Source organism: Aulonocara stuartgranti (assembly GCF_965226115.1).
Source record: "Aulonocara stuartgranti genome assembly, chromosome: 18".
NCBI lineage: Eukaryota > Metazoa > Chordata > Actinopteri > Cichliformes > Cichlidae > Aulonocara > Aulonocara stuartgranti.
Genome location: NC_138954.1, coordinates 21,715,656 through 21,734,715, shown reverse-complemented (window position 1 = coordinate 21,734,715; position 19,060 = coordinate 21,715,656). Strand labels below are relative to the sequence as shown.

The 19,060-nt window shown below is 45.6% G+C and overlaps 1 protein-coding gene across 11 annotated transcripts in view; it reads left to right on the top strand.

The window, feature by feature from the left end:
• The window catches only part of LOC309693797 (myomegalin), a 49,442-nt gene that overhangs the window by 24,529 nt on the left and 5,853 nt on the right, over positions 1-19,060 (top strand). For 2 of the 11 annotated variants that reach the window (XM_082513354.1, XM_082513345.1), the window contains exons 1-36: positions 156-2,479; positions 3,515-3,652; positions 3,752-3,871; positions 3,954-4,046; positions 4,150-4,374; positions 4,451-4,609; positions 4,756-4,863; positions 5,251-5,388; positions 5,699-5,878; positions 6,033-6,227; positions 6,333-6,515; positions 6,605-6,721; positions 6,806-6,886; positions 6,996-7,099; positions 7,217-7,359; positions 9,587-9,702; positions 9,807-9,982; positions 10,080-10,425; positions 10,882-11,086; positions 11,207-11,323; positions 11,413-11,672; positions 11,777-11,991; positions 12,133-12,250; positions 12,376-12,493; positions 12,576-12,630; positions 14,318-14,565; positions 14,640-14,744; positions 14,843-15,004; positions 15,197-15,445; positions 15,552-15,683; positions 15,770-15,886; positions 15,962-16,169; positions 16,256-16,377; positions 18,126-18,362; positions 18,483-18,584; positions 18,786-19,006. In XM_082513354.1, coding sequence (XP_082369480.1) covers positions 1,145-2,479; positions 3,515-3,652; positions 3,752-3,871; positions 3,954-4,046; positions 4,150-4,374; positions 4,451-4,609; positions 4,756-4,863; positions 5,251-5,388; positions 5,699-5,878; positions 6,033-6,227; positions 6,333-6,515; positions 6,605-6,721; positions 6,806-6,886; positions 6,996-7,099; positions 7,217-7,359; positions 9,587-9,702; positions 9,807-9,982; positions 10,080-10,425; positions 10,882-11,086; positions 11,207-11,323; positions 11,413-11,672; positions 11,777-11,991; positions 12,133-12,250; positions 12,376-12,493; positions 12,576-12,630; positions 14,318-14,565; positions 14,640-14,744; positions 14,843-15,004; positions 15,197-15,445; positions 15,552-15,683; positions 15,770-15,886; positions 15,962-16,169; positions 16,256-16,377; positions 18,126-18,362; positions 18,483-18,584; positions 18,786-19,006 — 6,948 coding nt within the window. In that variant the 5' untranslated portion in view covers positions 156-1,144. Of the gene's footprint in view, positions 1-154; positions 2,480-3,514; positions 3,653-3,751; positions 3,872-3,953; positions 4,047-4,149; positions 4,375-4,450; positions 4,610-4,755; positions 4,864-5,250; positions 5,389-5,698; positions 5,879-6,032; positions 6,228-6,332; positions 6,516-6,604; positions 6,722-6,805; positions 6,887-6,995; positions 7,100-7,216; positions 7,360-9,586; positions 9,703-9,806; positions 9,983-10,079; positions 10,426-10,881; positions 11,087-11,206; positions 11,324-11,412; positions 11,673-11,776; positions 11,992-12,132; positions 12,251-12,375; positions 12,494-12,575; positions 12,631-14,317; positions 14,566-14,639; positions 14,745-14,842; positions 15,005-15,196; positions 15,446-15,551; positions 15,684-15,769; positions 15,887-15,961; positions 16,170-16,255; positions 16,378-18,125; positions 18,363-18,482; positions 18,585-18,785; positions 19,007-19,060 lie in introns of those variants that run through there. The other 9 variants (XM_082513349.1, XM_082513347.1, XM_082513350.1 and 6 more) reach the window with 9 other exon arrangements.

Below are 19,060 nucleotides of genomic sequence, written 5' to 3'. Positions count from 1 at the left end.
TGTGCACTGTTGTTCTTTTTCATTCATCCTCAATAAAAACCCACTTTAAGGGTTAGCATGCGACCATGCTAATACAGCTAATGTGAATTGTATAAAACAAATATAACTTGGAGACGTTTAATTTTATAGTTTAGCGTCATGCTACTGGGCTTTTCACCTGTTCAGTCAGGCGGACGGAGCTTAGCAAACCGGGTAGGAGGAAGTAGCAGACACCCGGGGGAGCGACTCTCTTTCCTGTTTACAAATAAACCCAAAATAGAGGAGATGTTATTTAGGGATGAATTTAAATATGCGTTTTAAAACGAAAGTGTCTATGTTTTGAACCGGTATCTCAGCGGGAGTTAAACTGCGAGCATCTCTGAACGTCTTCACCGGGCTTCTCAACTCCCCCTCGTTTTCCCTGAATGGTGCGCTCCGACGCTGCAGGTCTGGTTCGGGCAGGCGCTTCGTTATCTGACTGGAGGACATCCGACTGGAGTCCGGTGTGTCGTATCTCTGCCTGTAGCTGCTGTAACAGCTCTGAGATGAACAGACAGCCTTTGTTTGGGACACAGACGCCGCCGGAAGAGTCAGAGGATCGTCCTCGGACGCCTGTTACTGCTCGGTTTCCGCGTACTGGGCAGTAGATCCCGTCGCTTCCCGGTCACGATGAACCTGTCGTCGTTCGGAGCGGCTCGCGCCTCCGTGATGGTGCAGAGGCACGTGCGGCTGTGTTGGGAAATGCGAGATACGATGTTTGTTTTTTTGACAGCGTGAGGACACTTTAAAGATAAATACTGCGTCTGATTCACAAGACATTACCTGACCAGTGTGCGCCATTGCGATTCACCTGCCCCTCCATCAGATGAACGGGGATCCTGGATGTCTTTGGATCACAGCTACAGTATAAACTGATCTTACAAGCTCTTTTTTGTCTACCTCCTTTAATTTATCATGGACTTAGAAGTCATAGCATGGACTCGGTTCAATTAGGAGCATTACACTGTCCTGTTTATGTCATTGACATCAGTGCTTGCTCTGAAGCTGGACTCTTCTTGCTGTTTATAAAGCAGCGCAGTCATTCTGAGGATCCATGTTTCCTCACATCCTCATGTTAGAGTAAATAAGATGTTCTGCTCCTCCCTGATAACTATAATACTGTGTAATGTTTGATCTCAAGATGAAGGAGGTGTGTCGTATTTGTGGACGGGAGCTCTGTGGCAACCAGCGAAAATGGATCTTCCATCCTGCTGCCAAACTCAACCTGCACGTGCTGCTCTCTTATGCTGTGGGGCACGAGCTGACCCGGGATGGCAGAGGAGAGTTTGCCTGCTCCAAGTGCACCTTCATGCTGGACCGCATGTACCGCTTCGACACAGTCATCGCTCGTGTGGAGGCCCTGTCCATCGAGAGGTTGCAGCGGCTCCTGCAGGAGAAGCATCGACTGAGGCAGTGCATCAGCGGGCTCTATCGGAAAACCAATTCAGATGAAGGGGCTGTAACATTAAGTGGAAGTGATGACGGACCAGGGGATGGGATGGTGGATATTTCAGGGCTAACTCATGCAAAGTATTGCGCCCTGCTCCAGGAGGATTTAGTCTACTCTTTGTATGAGTCCTGGGCAGATGACAGCCTGGACTGCCAACATCACCACCATCCTCAATGTCCTGCTGCTAAAGGGTCAGAGGTTGCAGTTGAAGGCTCACAACGGTGTACGCCCAGCACTCCCAGAAGGTGCCGGGGATGTTCTTATTGGCGGGTGGCAGACTCTGATTATGAAGCTGTCTGTAAGGTGCCCAGAAAGTTGGCCCGGAGTATTTCTTGTGGGCCATCAACCAGATATTCAGCCAGTGTGGTTGGGGGAAGTGTGACTGGAGGTGGTGCAGGTGGAGAAGGAGAGATGAAAAATATGGAAGATTCAGAAGACATCACCTCCTCTCAGACTCTAGTTCCTGGATCTCAGGACCCCTCGAGGACCTCAGATAGTGATCGCACTTTAGCTGGGCGAGCCAGCTCAAGCCCCTCTGTAGCATCCCTGGAGGCAGCTGAGGAATATATTCAGCCTGGAGCCATAACAGATGGATCCCTGAGCTCCCCAGTGGATGCAATCGAAGACCAGATATCTGACTCCCTCTCTGAGGAGCACATGGGAGCTCCACTTGGCCAAGCCTCTCCTAGACGCACTTTCTCTCTAGCCCTCTCTTTGCTGCAAAGCTGTGCTGTCTACCGGCCAGTCCGGAGCACAAAAGGGAGCAAGCTCCCAGTCTTTCTCAGACGAAGCTCCAGCAACGGGGGCACAAGGTTGTCCTTTACCGATCCCGTTATGGGAATGCCTTATGGAAGCCCAAACGGAGAAAGATACAATCACACGCCAACACCTGAGCTGGATACCCCTCTGATCAGAGTGGACACTGGGCTGGATCAGGATCTGAACCTGGCAGACTTGGAGAAATTGTTTGAAGATTTGTACAAAGAGTATCCTCCTCCTCCTCCCCACCAGGTACAAAACCTTGATCGGAATGGGGATGTCGGCGAAAAGACGAATTTCATTAGTGCAGAGTGACGGCGCTTGGTACAGTAATGAAGTTGGCCTTTGATGAGCAAACTTGCTACATCTGCAGTAATCTGCCTGAACCAGCCTGACAGGCTTTGATGTTTGACACCGCGGTCTGCCCACAAAACCATTATCACCACATTTTAGCTTAACTATCCACATAATCCAGCTACACACAGCCTCTGCAGTTAGCTCTCACCCCAAAGGACCTGAGCTTCAGTAGCGTGCAGCCATGTTTAGTTGTGTGGTAATACTATACATTACACAAGCAGTCAGGTGTGGGTAGCATGGCCTAATTAGCTAGTCTGTGTGCGTGAGTGTGCACACATAAAAAAAGTCTAATTTCTCTTACTCCTCTGTAATACCTTGTAGGGGGTATGGATTTGTCTGAAGCCTGTGTTTTTCCCTTACTACGAGCATGTGATCGCTGAGCGGGGAGTGCTCAGTGAATTAGGTTAGATATGGGGAGACGTTAAGACAAAGTGACTCCACTACTGCCCTATTTTCACTCAGAGCCCTTGAGGCAAAGTGATCCACGCGATGTCAGACCACTCTGTCATCTCAATACTGGTTGGCTACTAAAGTCACACTATTTCATGATAAGACCACCTTCTATCTTAATATGAAAACTCTGAGTTGCATCACCCAAACGGCAAACACATAGTGATATTCTTCCTGAAGTTGAAATCATTTATATGCTGGTATGTAGCAGGAGCACAGAGCACTTTGGGTAAACTCACTCATGCATGCAGATGCTCATAAACCACTCGAGTGGTTCTTTCCTTGTCATAGCACACACACGAATGAACAGAGTTTATGTATCTTGTGCACAAAAAGTATTACGTAATATGCTGTGGTGGTTATGAAGGCTTTCTATTTTTTATGAATTTGAGAAAAATGTGTTTTCTAAAAATAATTCAGCTAAAAGATATTGTGAATAGATTTTATAAGGTTAAACTCTGATGTCTTAACCTTTTCCAGAGTCTTGTTGAAGAGCAGCAGAGCCAGCTCAACCAGTATGAGTGTGCGGCCGGTCAGTGTGTCAGCGAGCTGCAGAAGGCCCAGCTCCAGGTCCAATCCCTGCAGGCCAAAATCCAGGAGAGCGAGGCCAACAACATGGTGATCCTCATTAAAACACATTACAGCAGCTGGATATGTTCTTTTATTGTGCATCAGGCTGATGGCAGCCTAACCTAACCTTTCTGCCTCCGTCTGTAGAAGCTGCAGGAGAAGCTGAGTGAGATGGAGTGCGAGCTACGTTCACTTCGCCAGGCCTCTCAGAGTCAGGAAAGAACCATTCAGGGCCTCACAGAGTCTCTCAGCACCAAAGACAGCGAGGTGTGTGTCTGTTTGTACCTAATCAAGGATCGCTGTGACGTGATTTGTAAACCTGTTGTAAATGTGCTGATTCTGCTCTAAGGCCCAGGAGCTGTACCAGCTGATTGAAGGGCAGAACACCACACTTTGCAAGCTGCAGGAAATAGCTCATCACAGCCAGCTTGCTCAAAGCAAGGTGAAACTTTTGACCTGTTTTTTAATCAAAAATGTAAATGCTGTCCTCAGTGTGAAAACATGTTGTGTTTTTGACCTTGGTCTGTGGTCGTTCCTCTCTTCAGGCTCCGGCAGGAGTTAGCGAGTCCTTGGCGCTGGCTCAGCTGCAGGGCGAGCTGGTCGGGGTGCAGAGCTCCCTGTTCTCTCTTGGACTGGAGCTGGAGGCCAGCCAGAGGAGTCTGAGACAGAGCCAGAGGCAAGCCGATGACCTGATGAGGTTCAGGGAGAGACTAAACTCAGATCTACAGGAGGCACTGCAGCACAGAGAGGTCACCGAAAAACACAATCAGGTCAGTCTGGTTGTGACAGTGTGAGTAAACCTAACATGTTACACAGCACGTTTAACATACTTTCTTTCTACTGCAGGACCTGCGCTGCGCCCTTCACAAACTTCGCACTGAGCTTCAGGCCAAAGAAGCAGCTTTAAAAGAGAGCGAAGCAGAGAAACACGCTGTGACGCAGGAGAAAGACCGGAGCGTCGCACAGCTCAAAAGCGCTCTGCAGGACAAGGAGCAACAGTTGCAGGTGACATGCACAATTCCACACAGTCTGCTTACATAATATATATACTGTGTATATTCATACAGTATATATATATATATATATATATATATATATTAGGCACACACACACTTCTTTTTTAGCCCATCTAAAAATATATTAATCTGTAGGAGTACTCAGAGATGGTGGAATCAACAGGAAGCGCCAAACCAAATCCAAGAGACGCCCTGCTTGAGAAACTGAGGGAGCGCATTAAAGAAAGAGACAGAGCTCTGGAGGTAAACAAGCACACAGATTCACAGCAGGGATTGAAACTTGTGGCAGATACTGAAAACAACTCATTTTAGCCACGGTTACATTCGCCTCACAAACTGATGTGCATTCATTGTCGGGACAGTGGGAAGGCTTTTAGTCACAAACGAGTATCAGTCAAGAGTCATGGGCACACAGCAATACAGACTCACACACCAAAAGGTCAGTGTGCAGTAATATTTTACTGCAGTGGGAAGAAATATATGAATTAAAAAGGTGACGATGAAAAGCATGTGTTAAATCTCTCGGTGTTAGCTACTGCATAGCTAAACATTTTATGCAGTAAACTACAAAACTATGAAGTGCAAAGAACATGGTGAAGGTTGAGGATGCTTTTCCATCGCTGCCTGCAGCAATCCATCGATGACAAGTTCCACTGTGTGGAGGAGCGTGAGGGCCAGGTGAGGAGGCTGCAGCTGGCTCTGAGAGAGAAGGAGCGAGACCTGGAGAGACTCCGCTGCATTCTGTCCAACAACGAGGAGACCATCACGGTACGCTCGCGACACGCAGCATCATCATGTCCGAACTGTTTGGTGTGGAAACACTAGAACATACATATTATGCAGATTAAAGCTCACAGTTTAAAACAAGCTTGAACCAATAAGCCAAGTGCATCATATTTAATAAATTGTGAATAAACTGAATTTTTTTTAGTTGTCATAACGCTCAGTAAACTCTCCATTTTCAAGAAAATTGAATTTTTCTGGCAGTTATTTCATGCTTCAGGTTTTATAGCATTAAACATATTACTCAGTATCTAAAGTTATGCACTGATATATTTTTGGTGATCGTGACCACCAGAGTCTTGACGGTTTGGTGCGGGGTAAAGAGCTGGAGCTGGAGCAGGCAGCAGAGGCCTACAGGAACCTCCAGTGGTTGAAGCAGCAGAGCGACGAGAAGGAGAGAAACTCCCTGAGAGAGAAAGACACCATCATAACCCAGCTACAAGCAGCACTACAGACACGCAGCCAGGAGGCTCAGGTACACACTGACATTTACAACAGCTTTCTGTTTCAATTATTCTCAGTTGTTTGCGGTGTAAATGTTCAAAGCTTTGAAAAACCATCCCATGTCGACAAACCTGTCTCACCAGTTTCTTACTAATTGCTCTGTTTGTTGTGTTGTGCGTGTGCAGGATCTCACAGCTGCCCTCGTCGCCAGAGTTCAGGCCGGTCCCACTGAGGTTGTGGAGGAGCTGAAGGCTCGGTTGGCTCTGAAAGAGAAACTCTTCCAGGAGCTTTTGGGAGACCGCAGCCGGCAGTCTAAGGAACACCAAGCACAGATCCAGGATCTGCTCAGCACTCTCAGCTCCAAAGACCAGTATCTGCAGGTGGGCGACATCGCGACATTGAAGTGCAGCTGGTAGATTATAGGTTTGGGCCGTACAAAAAGGCGGTTCAGGAAGATAAAGTGTAACCTGATCTTTCTCTCTCAGGACTACTCCTACAGGCTTTCCTTAGTGATCAGTGAGCGGACTGGCCAGCTACAGGAGCTTCGCAAGCAGCTGTCAGAAAGAGAGCAGGAGCTGCATGAACTGAGATGGGACAAGCAGAGAGACACGGGAGGAGAGACGGAGCATCTGCAGAGTCTCCTTAAAGAGAAGGAGGCTTTTATCAAGGTACTTGCTCCGACATTTTCCCTTGGCTGTTTGTCTTTCTATAGATCCTGTACACCTGGTGTTCACAGGCTACTTTATCACACTGTCAGGAGCTGATGAAGGCCCAGGAAGAGGCCATGCAGCCGTTTTCCAAGGAGAGCGAGGCAGAGATTAAGGCTCTGAAGGAAGACATGCAGCTGGTGCTGAAAAAGGAGGCAGAGGCTCAGGTATCAGTGAAGCTCTTGAGCTGATGCACTAAAATTTCATGTTTTTTAATCTTTAAGTCACATCTTTGGGTTCTTTTTCTGCAGAAGGAGATCTCTGCTCTGCGTTTGTCTTTAGCTCACCAGCAGTCAGAAGGAGATGCCACAAAAGACAACACTGATCACAAAGTATGATTATTGCTTCATTTCGAGTCGCTTAGACAGTGTTTAGACATTTGTATTCCTTAGGAAATAACCACTTTACTCCTTTTTAACCCTCCCCGCCACTGTGATTCAGCATGTGCTGGAGCAGCTGGTATCAGAGTACAGCAAGCTGAATGACGCCTTGAGGGCAGAGAAGAGGTTATACCAAAATCTCACTCACATTCATAAGAGTGACAGGTAGGGAAATTCCACGCAGGTCTTGTGACGCTCTGGATTCCTGCAAAGCTTTTTTTTTTGTCCTTTCTTTTTTGTTTTCAAAAACACCATTTTGTTCTGGTCTTTTTGATTTTCCAGCAGCTCAGAGAAGATCCAGGCCCTCCACATGGAGTTGGATTCAGTTCAGGCACTCCGCAGACAGCTGGAGGAGGTCCTGTCTCGGACCCGTAACACGGCCCTGCTACTGGACAGGGCAGCTAAAAAGCAGCCTGACTTTGGAGGTGGGAACGGGCAGGGTCCAGCCTCCAAGGCTGCAAGCACCATTGTCACCTGATGCTCTGTGTGACCACAGCACCACTCAGTGACACTCTAAATGTGAGATGGAGCTGTCTCCAACCACTGACGGTCAGGTTTATGAAACATTGCGTTCCTGAAGTAAGAGAAAGAGATCTATATTTTAAAAAAGCCAAAATCTGACCCTCAGTGTGCAGGCAGCTTTGTCCAAATAACACAAACACTCCTCTTAATGGTATGAAGTGAAAATGTGCAACTCAGAGTTTAATTTATTAATATATTTTGTGAGTGTGGTGTGAATCTGTTGGGTTTTTTATATTGTTTTTTTTGAGGATTGCCTGCATATTGCTTTGTAGCTCGATTGTTCTCTATTGCCATTTCTGTGTACTGTCTCTCACCGGTGTCGCTCTTCCAGCCTTACTGTCACAGTGAAGTCACGTCTTGTGGAGAAATTCAAGCTCATGCCTTACAGTGAAACGTCTCACCATCCATCATTTGTTTTATATCATCTGTTTGTCAGCAGGATTGTGCACGCTTAGCGAAGGCCCAGGAAACAAATCCAAAAAAGACGGCCTCGTACTTTCCTTTAGTTCTGTGTTAGCTCTGATAGATATGCATGATAGAGTAGGCTAGTTGTTTTAGATATAAGCTGGCAGATGCTTTATGTTGTAGTAATTTTATATGATATGCATATTTTTAGCAGCTCTGCTTCTAGATCCAGCTTTGTACAGAGATAGGATAATCTACAGTCTAGACAGTGCTCTCTATTAATGACAGGAGATGTGAACACCAGAAATAAACCTTGCATATGAATTATTTATATGAGGTAGAGTACATTTTCTAGGGATTTTGTGCCCCCGATCTTTTCATCTAGCCTCACAGATGGAATCACCGTCAAAGCTCCTTCTACTTCTTCTTTTTTTGTGTTTTAAATGCATCAAAAATAAACATGTGCTGGCTTTTTGTCAAAAGCACTTCTGTTATGGATTTCTCTTTATTGTGTTTAATTAGGAAACCTGAAATCCTCCACTTATTCCTTGACATACCTTCCGTCTTTCCCCTCAGAGCAACCCACAGTATATATCATCTCTCTGAGCCTTTACCCAGAGTAGAAATATTATTTACCCGCCCTCCTCAGCCTCTCAACTTTGCCTTTTTTTGTCCTAAAGTGTAAATTTAAAACCATATGAACACGTGCTAGAACGTTTAATGTATAAATACAAAGGCAACAAACAGCAACATGTATTCTTAACACAAACTCGGTCCCAATTAATTTTCCTTCATGTCCTTCCTCCCTCATGCATGATAGTGTGGCATGGTTTTCATGTTTGCATGGCTTCCACTGTAATGCCCAGTGAGATATTCATAAACACAAAGCCCGTGTGGCGGGTCACTCAGTGTCCTCACGATCTAGCTTGAATAAAAATACAATTCAAGTCCCTCTTCCTACACCTTCCTCATATGTGGTGACATTATGTAGTGTCACAGTGTGTAAACAGGGTGCCACATTACACCAGTCAAGCCTGCAGGGACACATTACTCAATCAGTATTGCCTCAGCAGTTTTGCTGAGTTTCCTGCCCTCTCGCCAACAACACAGAGACATTTAGTGCTGTATGCTTCATTAAAGGTGGACACATTCTGATAATTAGCACCCGTTAAACTTGCTCTGACTATGAAACAATCCTTTAATATGTCCCCACAATGCAGTGAGCAACTCTAGACACAAACCCACACCTATGATTCACATGTAGCTCTGCGCAGTGCGTGCGAAGGCCTATTATGTAAAACAGTTTCCCTTAGAAATTCTTTTCAGTCACTTTCCTGATGTTCCTGCTCTCTCTGTGAGTGCGTATACAATATTAAAAACAGAACAGAGAAGAGAACATGCAGTACTCGGTCACAACAACCTCCTTTAATCCCTGCAAACAGTCGTTACTCTAAATCTGCCTTCACACACACACTGTTACTGAGTGCACCGGTTTTTTGGCTGGCTTGCAACTTATGACATAACATTTCCCTTAAGTCCCATGACTTCCAAAGTGGTGATTCAGTGGAGAGAGAGAGAGGACTGTGGAAAGAATGGGATAGAGTGGATGCCGAGGAGGGAGAGGCTTAAAAACTACAGGACTGAGAGAAAACCAGGGGGTTTGAGATTTAAAGAAAAGAACCAAAGCAAGTGGATACTTTCCCTAAATGGTCATTTTGTTTCCAGAGCTCAGCACAGAGGAGGAAGAGGGAGACGATGAAGACGGCAGCAGTGAGGAGTTCACAGACAGCATAGAGGAGGATGACGATAGCGTGAATGCCAGAAGTTTGACCTCCGGTCAGGTAAAGTGCTTTTACTAACACTTCACTGTGACCATTAAGAGCATCTCACCTACTCCCATGACTTAAAGGGTAAGAACTAAGAAGTATTATTTCTAACTCTGTAGGCTTCTGTTAAGGCTCAAGGACCTGAGTGTGTGACCCGAGGGCTGGTGAGGGGGGCACAGTCCCAGACAGCTGATGTAAAGCAGCTCGATGAAGCAAAGAAGACACTCGAGTTCGAGCTTGAAGAAATAAAGTCACAGCTGGAGAGGGATGGATACACCTCTGTAGCTCAGATGAGGTGTGTAATTTGCTTTAAATGACTCATTGTTTACCTGATCGTGCTGTGTTTGATGGCACCATTATGCTTATTTGTCCTTCTGTTCGACTTTTGCTAGGAGTGCCCTGCAGAAGCTGCAAAGGGAGAACCAGGCCCTGAAAGAAAACCAAGTACGAGCTGGAGTGGTGGGGACAAACACAGAGAAGAGTCTGAGCCCAGAAGAAGAACAGGAAGAAGAAGAAGAGGAGGAGGAAGAAGAGGAGGAAGAAGAAGAAGAAGAGGAGGAGGAGGAAGAGGATACTGAGGAAGAAGATGAACTGGAAACATCTCCGGTGCCGGCGGGGAAGCGAGGTCCTCCATGTGTTAGTCTGAGCAACGAGCCAGGGAAGAGGCACTGCATGAGGCCATGCTCTCTGAACCTGGGCACACTGACATCTCACCATGTCACACACCAACCTGAAGCGGTAACACATCATACCCTCATTATCTGATCATTATTACAGATTTAGTGTGATTCTCTTTAGTGTTAGAGAGAATAAAATGACCAGACAGTTTAATACCAGAAACAGTACTCAGATCATTAAATGTAACATATACAGTTTAGATGGGAAAATATGTTAGAAACAATTGAAGGGCAACAAAGTGTCACTAGTGAAATTTAATTTAGTCTGATACTGCTTATAATTGGATCATCAGTAATCCAGGTGTACTAAATAGTTGTACTAACAAGTTTAAATGTAATCATATTAATTGACATGTTTTACATATAAACGTAGCTCTTAAAAAAGAATCAGAAACAGTCAGTTAATGTCTTGTTATATGTGATATTTCAGTGCAAGAGATGCTGTATGACTAAATAATTAAATGATGTGCCTGTGAAGATTACACATCAGTGTTGCTTAGATGCTTTGCTTTTGCAGGAGACAGCGGTCGCCGGTGACAGCTCTCAGGTCAGAGCGCTCTGGCGAGATAAAGAGGATGGCCTCCGTGAACAGGCGTCTCGTCTTCACGCTGATCTGACTCTGAGCCAGCAGGAGAACAGAGAGCTGCAAGAGAGGCTGATGGTGTCTGAGGCCACGGTCCAAGCTCAGGCCGAACAGCTGAAGGAGTACAGAGATCTGCTCAGTGAGTCACTCTGAGGCGCATGTATAAAGGAAGGCTGGGATGAGTTAGACAAATACATTTAAACATATTTAATTATTTGGTATAAAGGAATGAAGTAAGTTCTGCCTCATGTCTGTGCAGCCGAGACGTCTGTCCAGCAGGCCAACAAGCAGGTGCAGGTGGATCTTCAGGATCTGGGTTATGAAACTTGTGGCCGGAGTGAGAACGAAGCAGAGAGAGAAGACACCAGCAGCCCAGGTGATGAACAAAGATCTGATTCATTTTAGACCAAACACATGCTCTTTAAGATACTCTCATTAATCATGTCTCACCTCTCCTCCTTGCAGAGTTTGACGACCTAGAGATGTGCACGTCGCTGTCCCATCCTCAGGACTGTGAGGGTGGTGGCTGGTACGCTGGAAGGTGCAGCAGTAGCAGAGGCGCTTATGAAATGAGGGATGAGTCGGCGTCTCTCCAGCATCTGGTCCAGGATCTGCGCTCACAGCTTACTCGCTGTCACAAAGTGATCCGTGGACTGCAGCTCCGTGTCCGGTCTTTGTCTGCGACCAGCGACTACGCCTCCAGCTTGGAGCGCACCCCCCGCAAGGTACTGACTCACCAACAAATGCTGTACTTTAAATGTATTTAATGTTAAAGAAAAAACAATTCAAAAAACAGGGGGTTTTTTTGCTTTTCATCCTCACCCTTTAGGTAAACTGGGCGCTTGAAAGATCACCAGCCCCGAGTGGTGTGGAAGAGGATGAAGGCTGGTTATCTGATACCCAAGGGGCTCGTCCAGCGTCCAAGCCAAGCAGGGAGCTCCAAGAACTGATGGAACGAGTCGCGTCGCTGGAGGCTCAGTTGAAAACTACCAGATCGGAGGGCAAAGGCCAAGCAGAAGAAGGGAAATGTGCCACCTGGCCTGGGTAGGTTAGCAGCGATAAAGTGGCAGTGTTGCACATTTACTTTTTATCTAGAATCAGTTGATGTATGCACATAAGAGCGAGACTAATCTCCCTTAACACTGCGGTGCATTTTGTCCCTGTGGCGGCTGATTGTCTGTGCAGGAAGTACAACTCTCTGATCCAGGCTCAAGCTCGTGAGCTGTCCCACCTGAGGCAGCGGATGAGAGAAGGGCAAGGAGTCTGTCACATCCTGACCCAACACCTGGGAGACACCACCAAGGTGCTGCAAACACACTCACTGATTCAGTGATATTTTCTACATTTTATCAACATGGAGAGAGAATAAAGTTCTAGCAAAGTTCATAGCAGATTCTCACAGATGCACTAAACGTCAACAACTTTCAGGCTTTTGAGGAGCTCCTGCGGGCCAATGATATTGACTACTACATGGGTCAGAGCTTCAGGGAGCAGCTGGCACAGAGCACTGCCCTGGCACAAAGAGTGGTCACCAAGATTAGTGGACGTAAGGAACGTTTCTTTAAAAAAACTGTTTCTACTGTTATTTAAAATCTCACCGCTCCATCTTTCTTCTTGTCTCTCCACAGGAGAACGTGTAGAGAGCCATGACGACAAGACAGGCCACGAGTTGCTCGCTTTGCGGTAAGTGAGCTTGTTCATATCTATATGTGTAATGTGAGAATATGTAGGAGATTAAACTATTTTAGGGTGGTAGCAATTAAACCAAGGAGCGATCTTTGCTTAAAATCAAGCAACCAGCAACATCTGGGGATGAAAAGTGAAGCCATCACTATTCGAATAATTAGTTGAGCCTGGTTCCAAAATCAAGTCAGTCCCCAGAAACTGACACAGACCAAAATTTAAGCAGAAGCATGAAGATTCAGCCTAGCATGAAGATCACTTTTGGTCTTTATCAAAACTGCACCTGCAGTTTTGTGATCTGTTGACCCCCACTGAACTTAATAGCTCACTTTGCAGCACTAAGTCTGTCCCACTGATTAGTTTGCTCTGTCATGTGACACGCTGTGAGGAGCTGTCTGCATAGCTACTTATGTTGGAGAGAAGACAGAAGGTCTGCTGTTAATCCACACGCGGGCCACCACGCGGATCGTTTAAGTTACTCTAGCTGAACAGACAGCTTCCTGGTGTCCACCCAGACAGGCTTTAAAATGCTCAGTGTTTCTGTATTCTTCACAGCTTGGCACACTGTTTCTGTTGGATTCATGCTAAGTCACTTATTCGTGGATTTCTGTTGTATTGACGCTTGCTGCTGTACTGATAAATATTTGTTTTGAAATATTTTCCAGCATGCAACATTTTTAAGGGTTATCAGGAAAGCTGGTGAAATAAAAAAACAAAGACACTTAAAAAAAAAAAAGATGCTGTCAGAGAGCCAGGGGACCCAAAACAGCAAGAGAGACACAAATACATAGCATGAGGGTCTGTAAGGCCTCTAGACCCACTTGTGACTCACTAGAAGTGATTTCTCATCTTCTATATAAATGTGTCTGCATGGTCAGTTTCTCTCATTTAATTTCATTCGACTTTGGTTGCAATTCTTTTGGGTGCTTACACAGAAGATGTCCACACATCGTTGCATCACACACATTACTGATGCAAGAACAGAACAGGACATCGTGTGATGTCTCAAAATTTGGGCCAGCCTATGAGGATGGATGATGACAGTGCATAAATTTACAGTAGTCAAGAACATAGTGTAGTAGCTATGCAAGCCTTTGATTTAGTAGTGATTTTAGAACAGTATAAAAAGTACCTAAAACTACTGTAATCCATGGCTTCCTGGAGCTAACACATAGTATGTTGTTGACAGGCATGAAGGCACTATTAACATAAAATACACATTAATAGGCATCTTATTAGGACTTATAAGCACCTCACACCCTATTAGTTAATGCTCTTTAAATGGGCTTTAATATAAAGTGAGTTATCCTGTGCTCATATAGGGAAGAAGAGCTCTTTTCACAGTAATAGTGTTGTTTATGTTGTCTAATATTACTGGAAAAAAATTTCCTTTCCTATTTCCCTCAATGTTGATGCGTTTTCTGTTTTCTGTGCATCCAAATGAAAAAACTGACCAATAAGCAAATGTAAAAGCATTTACTTCGATTCGAGGAGGAACTAGTTAGACTTTCATCAGAACCTTGAACTCAAAAAACATTTTTTTGATCATGACTCAAGAGTTCGGAGGCTAATTCCTACAAAGAACACATAAATGTGTAATAGAATGAAATGAAAGTGATTAGGTTTAACATCTCAAAGGTCAGAGTTCAGTTTCACTGTGATATCATGACCTTCTGTCCACATGCAGGTTAAGTAAGGAGTTGCAGCAGAAAGATAAAATCATCGAATCACTCCACACGAAGCTGCAGCACCGTCCCGAGACCCCGTCCAGTTGCCATGCCCTCTCTGAGACTACGGACCAATCAGATAGGACCTCCTTGGTGTCCGATGAGTACCAAACCAATGAAGACTTGGAGCTGTGCTCTGATTTGGACACCAGGGAATATCAGGAGGAACACCGACTCCGGCAGCCAGGACTCGGATCAGATCCGGAAGGTATTGTTGATGTTAATCTCTCTTTCTGTGAAATGCATCTTTCTATCATTTCACCTTCCATTCCCCTCTTTTAGTCCGTTCCTCTATCCCACCACCTCTTCCTCCTCTTCATGGCCTCCTCAAGTCTTCAAGCAGCTGTCCCAACATGCTTTGCTCAGCCGCTGTGGGTTTGACCAGAGGTAGGGGAGTCACAGACGGCTGTTGACTTGCAAAGATCATTTTCTTTTTTCCTCCTCATCCTTTCGTCTTCTGTATGTGTCCTGTCATTCTCCTCCAGCCCTTTTCAGTGAGCCTGTCTCCTCCTCCCTCTCTATCCCCTCTGGCCCTGACGGCTGGGGTCACGAAGTTATGTTTGACCCCCGGCCCAGAGCTCTCTCTGTGATGGCTGTTCGCCCAGAGCTGGACACGCTGTACAAACAGATGAATGAGCAGAACAGGGGTGAGGGGCCAAAGAGAGTGTGCCATGTGTGGAAAATACTCAAAACCTGTCTGAAACTACAGTCACACTTGGAATTGTATAGAATGTTTGACTGATCTCTGACAATTTTTGTGTGTGTGTGTGTGTGTGTGTGTGTGTGTGTGTGTGTGTGTGTGTGTGTGTGTGTACATGTGTTTGGATGGCTGGCTACAGGCTTCCCAGAGCCTCATGACAAGGCTCTGTTCACCCTTTCACCTGATCACCACAACCAGCATGGCCTGTCAAGCTACAGCCAGCTATCCCATCATGCCTTTCAACCCTACCAGCTGGGGGGCATCCCTACAGGCCACTTAATGAAGTCTGACTCAGGTTTAATGTCAGGGGGGCCTTTGTGGGACATGGAAAACTTCGTCGGAAGTTATTCTGGATCATCTGCGCACCAACCAGGAAGCAGCCAAACAGGTGTGACACACAAATGCAGTGAATTTATTTTTGGAATATTTATGTAACTTAAGAGCTTCTTAGTTGAATGAACAATACAACATTTTATTATATGACTTTCTTTCAGGGGTAAATTTGATAGAGGAACACCTGCAGGAGGTGAGGTGCCTTCGCCAACGCCTGGAGGAGTCCATTAGGACCAATGAGAGGCTTCGTCAACAGCTTGAGGAAAAACTGGCCACCACTGGACGTGATGGAGGTAATGCAGTTTTCCACACTTGAGTAACAACAAACATCGGCGCTTCTTTGTCTCTAAAAAATGACACAATGTGGGTTTTTTTTCAGGGGCTCCAACCAACATTTATATTCAGGGACTGGACACAGTCACTCAGCTGTCCAATGAGATCAGAGTCCTGAAGGAAGAAAACTTGGGTCTGCAGTCCCGCTTGCAGGCCAGCACAGGTACTTCAGTATAAAGGCAACAGACATTTAAGACAGTTTGTTTTGTTTTTTGTTTTTTTAAATAAACCCATTCAGTCTCTCCTATGCTCTCAGACACAAGTGAGGAGGTGGTGCAATTGAGGGAGGCGGTGTTTACAGCACGCGCTCGCCTGAAGCAATCAGAGCTGGAAGCTGAGCAGTGGAAGGAGGAGCTCAGACGGCTTCAGGCCCACAGTCAGGAGCAGGGACAGCAGATTCACACATTAAGGCAGGAGCGGCAGGCGGGGCAGGAGAAAACCAACAGGTGTGTGCAGATAATGGCTGTGTCTGTCTGCGCGTTCACATCATCGCTAACTGTTTTATTACTATAACGTATCTGTGCATTAACAGGCTCCAGCACGAGGTGTCACTACTCCAGCAGCAGCTATGTGAGAGCAGGGAACTGATCCACTCCCTGCAGAGCGAACTACACGTCTATGATCGAGTGTGTTCCAGCACAAAGGCCAACAAAGGTCAGTCTATCAAATTAGCTATACACAACATCCTACCATAGATATATACAGTGGCTTGCAAAGGTATTCGGCCCCATTGAACTTTCCCACATTTTGTCACATTACAGCCACAAACATGAATCAATTTTATTGGAATTCCACGTGAAAGACCAACACAAAGTGGTGTACACGTGAGAAGTGGAACGAAAATCATACATGATTCCAAACATTTTTTACAAATTAATAACTGAAAAGTGGGGTGTGCGTAATTATTCAGCCCCCTGAGTCAATACTTTGTAGAACCACCTTTTGCTGCGATTACAGCTGCCAGTCTTTTAGGGTATGTCTCTACCAGCTTTGCACATCTAGAGACTGAAATCCTTGCCCATTCTTCTTTACAAAACAGCTCTACAGCTGCTCTGTGACGGCCTCAGAGGTTGTCTAAGAGAATATTGGGAGCAATAAGACCATGAAATCCAAAGAACACACCAGACAGGTCAGGGATAAAGTTATTGAGAAATTTAAAGCAGGCTTAGGCTACAAAAAGATTTCCCAAGCTTTGAAAATCCCACGGAGCACTGTTCAAGCGATCAGTCGGAAATGGAAGGAGTATGGCACAACTGCAGTTGTGCCATGTAAACCTACCAAGACAAGGCCGTCCACCTAAACTCACTGGCCGAACAAGGAGAGCGCTGATCAGAAATGCAGCCAAGAGGCCCATGGAGACTCTGGACGAGCTGCAGAGATCTACAGCTCAGGTTGGGGAATCTGACCATAGGACAACTTATTAGTCGTGTACTGCACAAAGTTGGCCTTTATGGAAGAAGAAAGCCATTGTTAACAGAAAACCATAAGAAGTCCCGTTTTCAGTTTGCCACAAGCAGGGACAGGGAAGCTGGTCAGAGTTGATGAGAAGATGGATGGAGCCAAATACAGGGCAATCTTGGAAGAAAACCTCTTGGAGTCTGCAAAAGACTTGAGACTGGGGCAGAGGTTAACCTTCCAGCAGGACAACGACCCTAAACATAAAGCCAGGCCAACAATGGAATGGTTTAAAACAAAACATATCCATGTGTTAGAATGGCCCAGTCAAAGTCCATCTAAATCCAATCGAGAATCTGTGGCAAGATCTGAAAACTGCTGTTCACAAACAAATCCATCTAATCTGACTGAGCTGATCACCCAAAGCAAAAGGTGGTTCTACAAAGTATTGACTCAGGGAACTGAATAATTACGCACACCCCACTTTTCAGTTATTGATTTGTAAAAAATGTTTGGAATCATGTATGATTTTCGTTCCACTTCTCACGTGTACACCACTTTGTATTGGTCTTTCACGTGGAATTCCAATAAAATTGATTCATGTTTGTGGCTCTATCTATCTATCTATCTATCTATCTATCTATCTATCTATCTATCTATCTATCTATCTATCTATCTATCTATCTATCTATCTATCTATCTATCTATCTGTCTGTCTGTCTGTCTGTCTGTCTGTCTATCTATCTATGGTCCCAGTGTCCCTTACTTTGGTGCCATCTGGTGGTACATGAACAAACAGATAAATGGGCTATAAAAAGAAAAAAAAAATCACTGGATGTTTTTCTGTGAATTGGAATTCCCAGAATTCTTTGCAGCTCAAGAAAAGCTCTAACGTATGACAAATATGAAAGGAGGAAAGAATAAAACCCTCTAAACCCCTCGCAGCACCTAAGCACAGCTGTGCCTAACACGTTCTCATGTTTGTGCATTTTGTCTTTCGTCTTCAGGCTACCTGTGCGAGGTACCAGTTCTACCAGTAGAGCTGGGGGAGTTGTTGGGAGAGGTGAGGAGTCTACGGGCTCAGTTGCAAAACAGTGTCCAGGAGAACAGCGCTCTCAAACAGCTGGAGCTCCACAAGCAGCTGGAACAAAAGCTGGGCGTGGGCTCACCTCGGACTCCCTCGCTCTCTGCTCTCACTGCCAGCCCTCAGAGGGAAAACTTCTACAGACGTCAGTTGCTTCATGGTGAGACATGACTGGGCATGACTCCATCATGCTACAGTGTAAAATGCCTGTGACGTTCAGTGTGCAGTGTTAAAGTTTGCAGTGTGTCCAAGCCTGTTTGCCTATCTGTGTGCTCCGCAGACCCAGCTCCATCTCCACCAGTCAGGGACATTGGTCTCTTTAACTGTGGATCTCCTGGTCCTCCATACTCAGACTTGGATGACAGCCATAGCACTGCCAATGGTGTGACTTAACTTCAGTTACTGCAACTTAATTTGACTTAATATGAAGAAGGTTTATTTGCTTTCTAACAATAACTGCACTTTTGGTTTGTGTGCTTGTTACTGAGTAGTTTGAAGGAATTCTAATTTCCATAAAATAAAAATTTAAAAACCGCTTCATTCGAAGTCCTTCCACAATACAATCCAGCTCTTTTGTCACCAGCAGACCCTCTTGATCCACACTCTGAGCTGGAGGGGGATGCGCCCGATGGATCATTCGCGAACCGTCATGGTCGTCACGCCATTGGTCACGTGGATGACTTCAGTGCTTTGCAGCAGCAAGTCCTCGAGGGCCGGAGCCTCGTCCAGCGCATGGAGATGACCCTGCAGGCCTGCCTCGGTCCACCAATGCTGGATGTAAACCAGAAACAGAGCAGCGAGCTGGTGTGTTTTCACCATCCTAGCAGTCGGCGACAACTGAAAATAAAAAGTATTGAG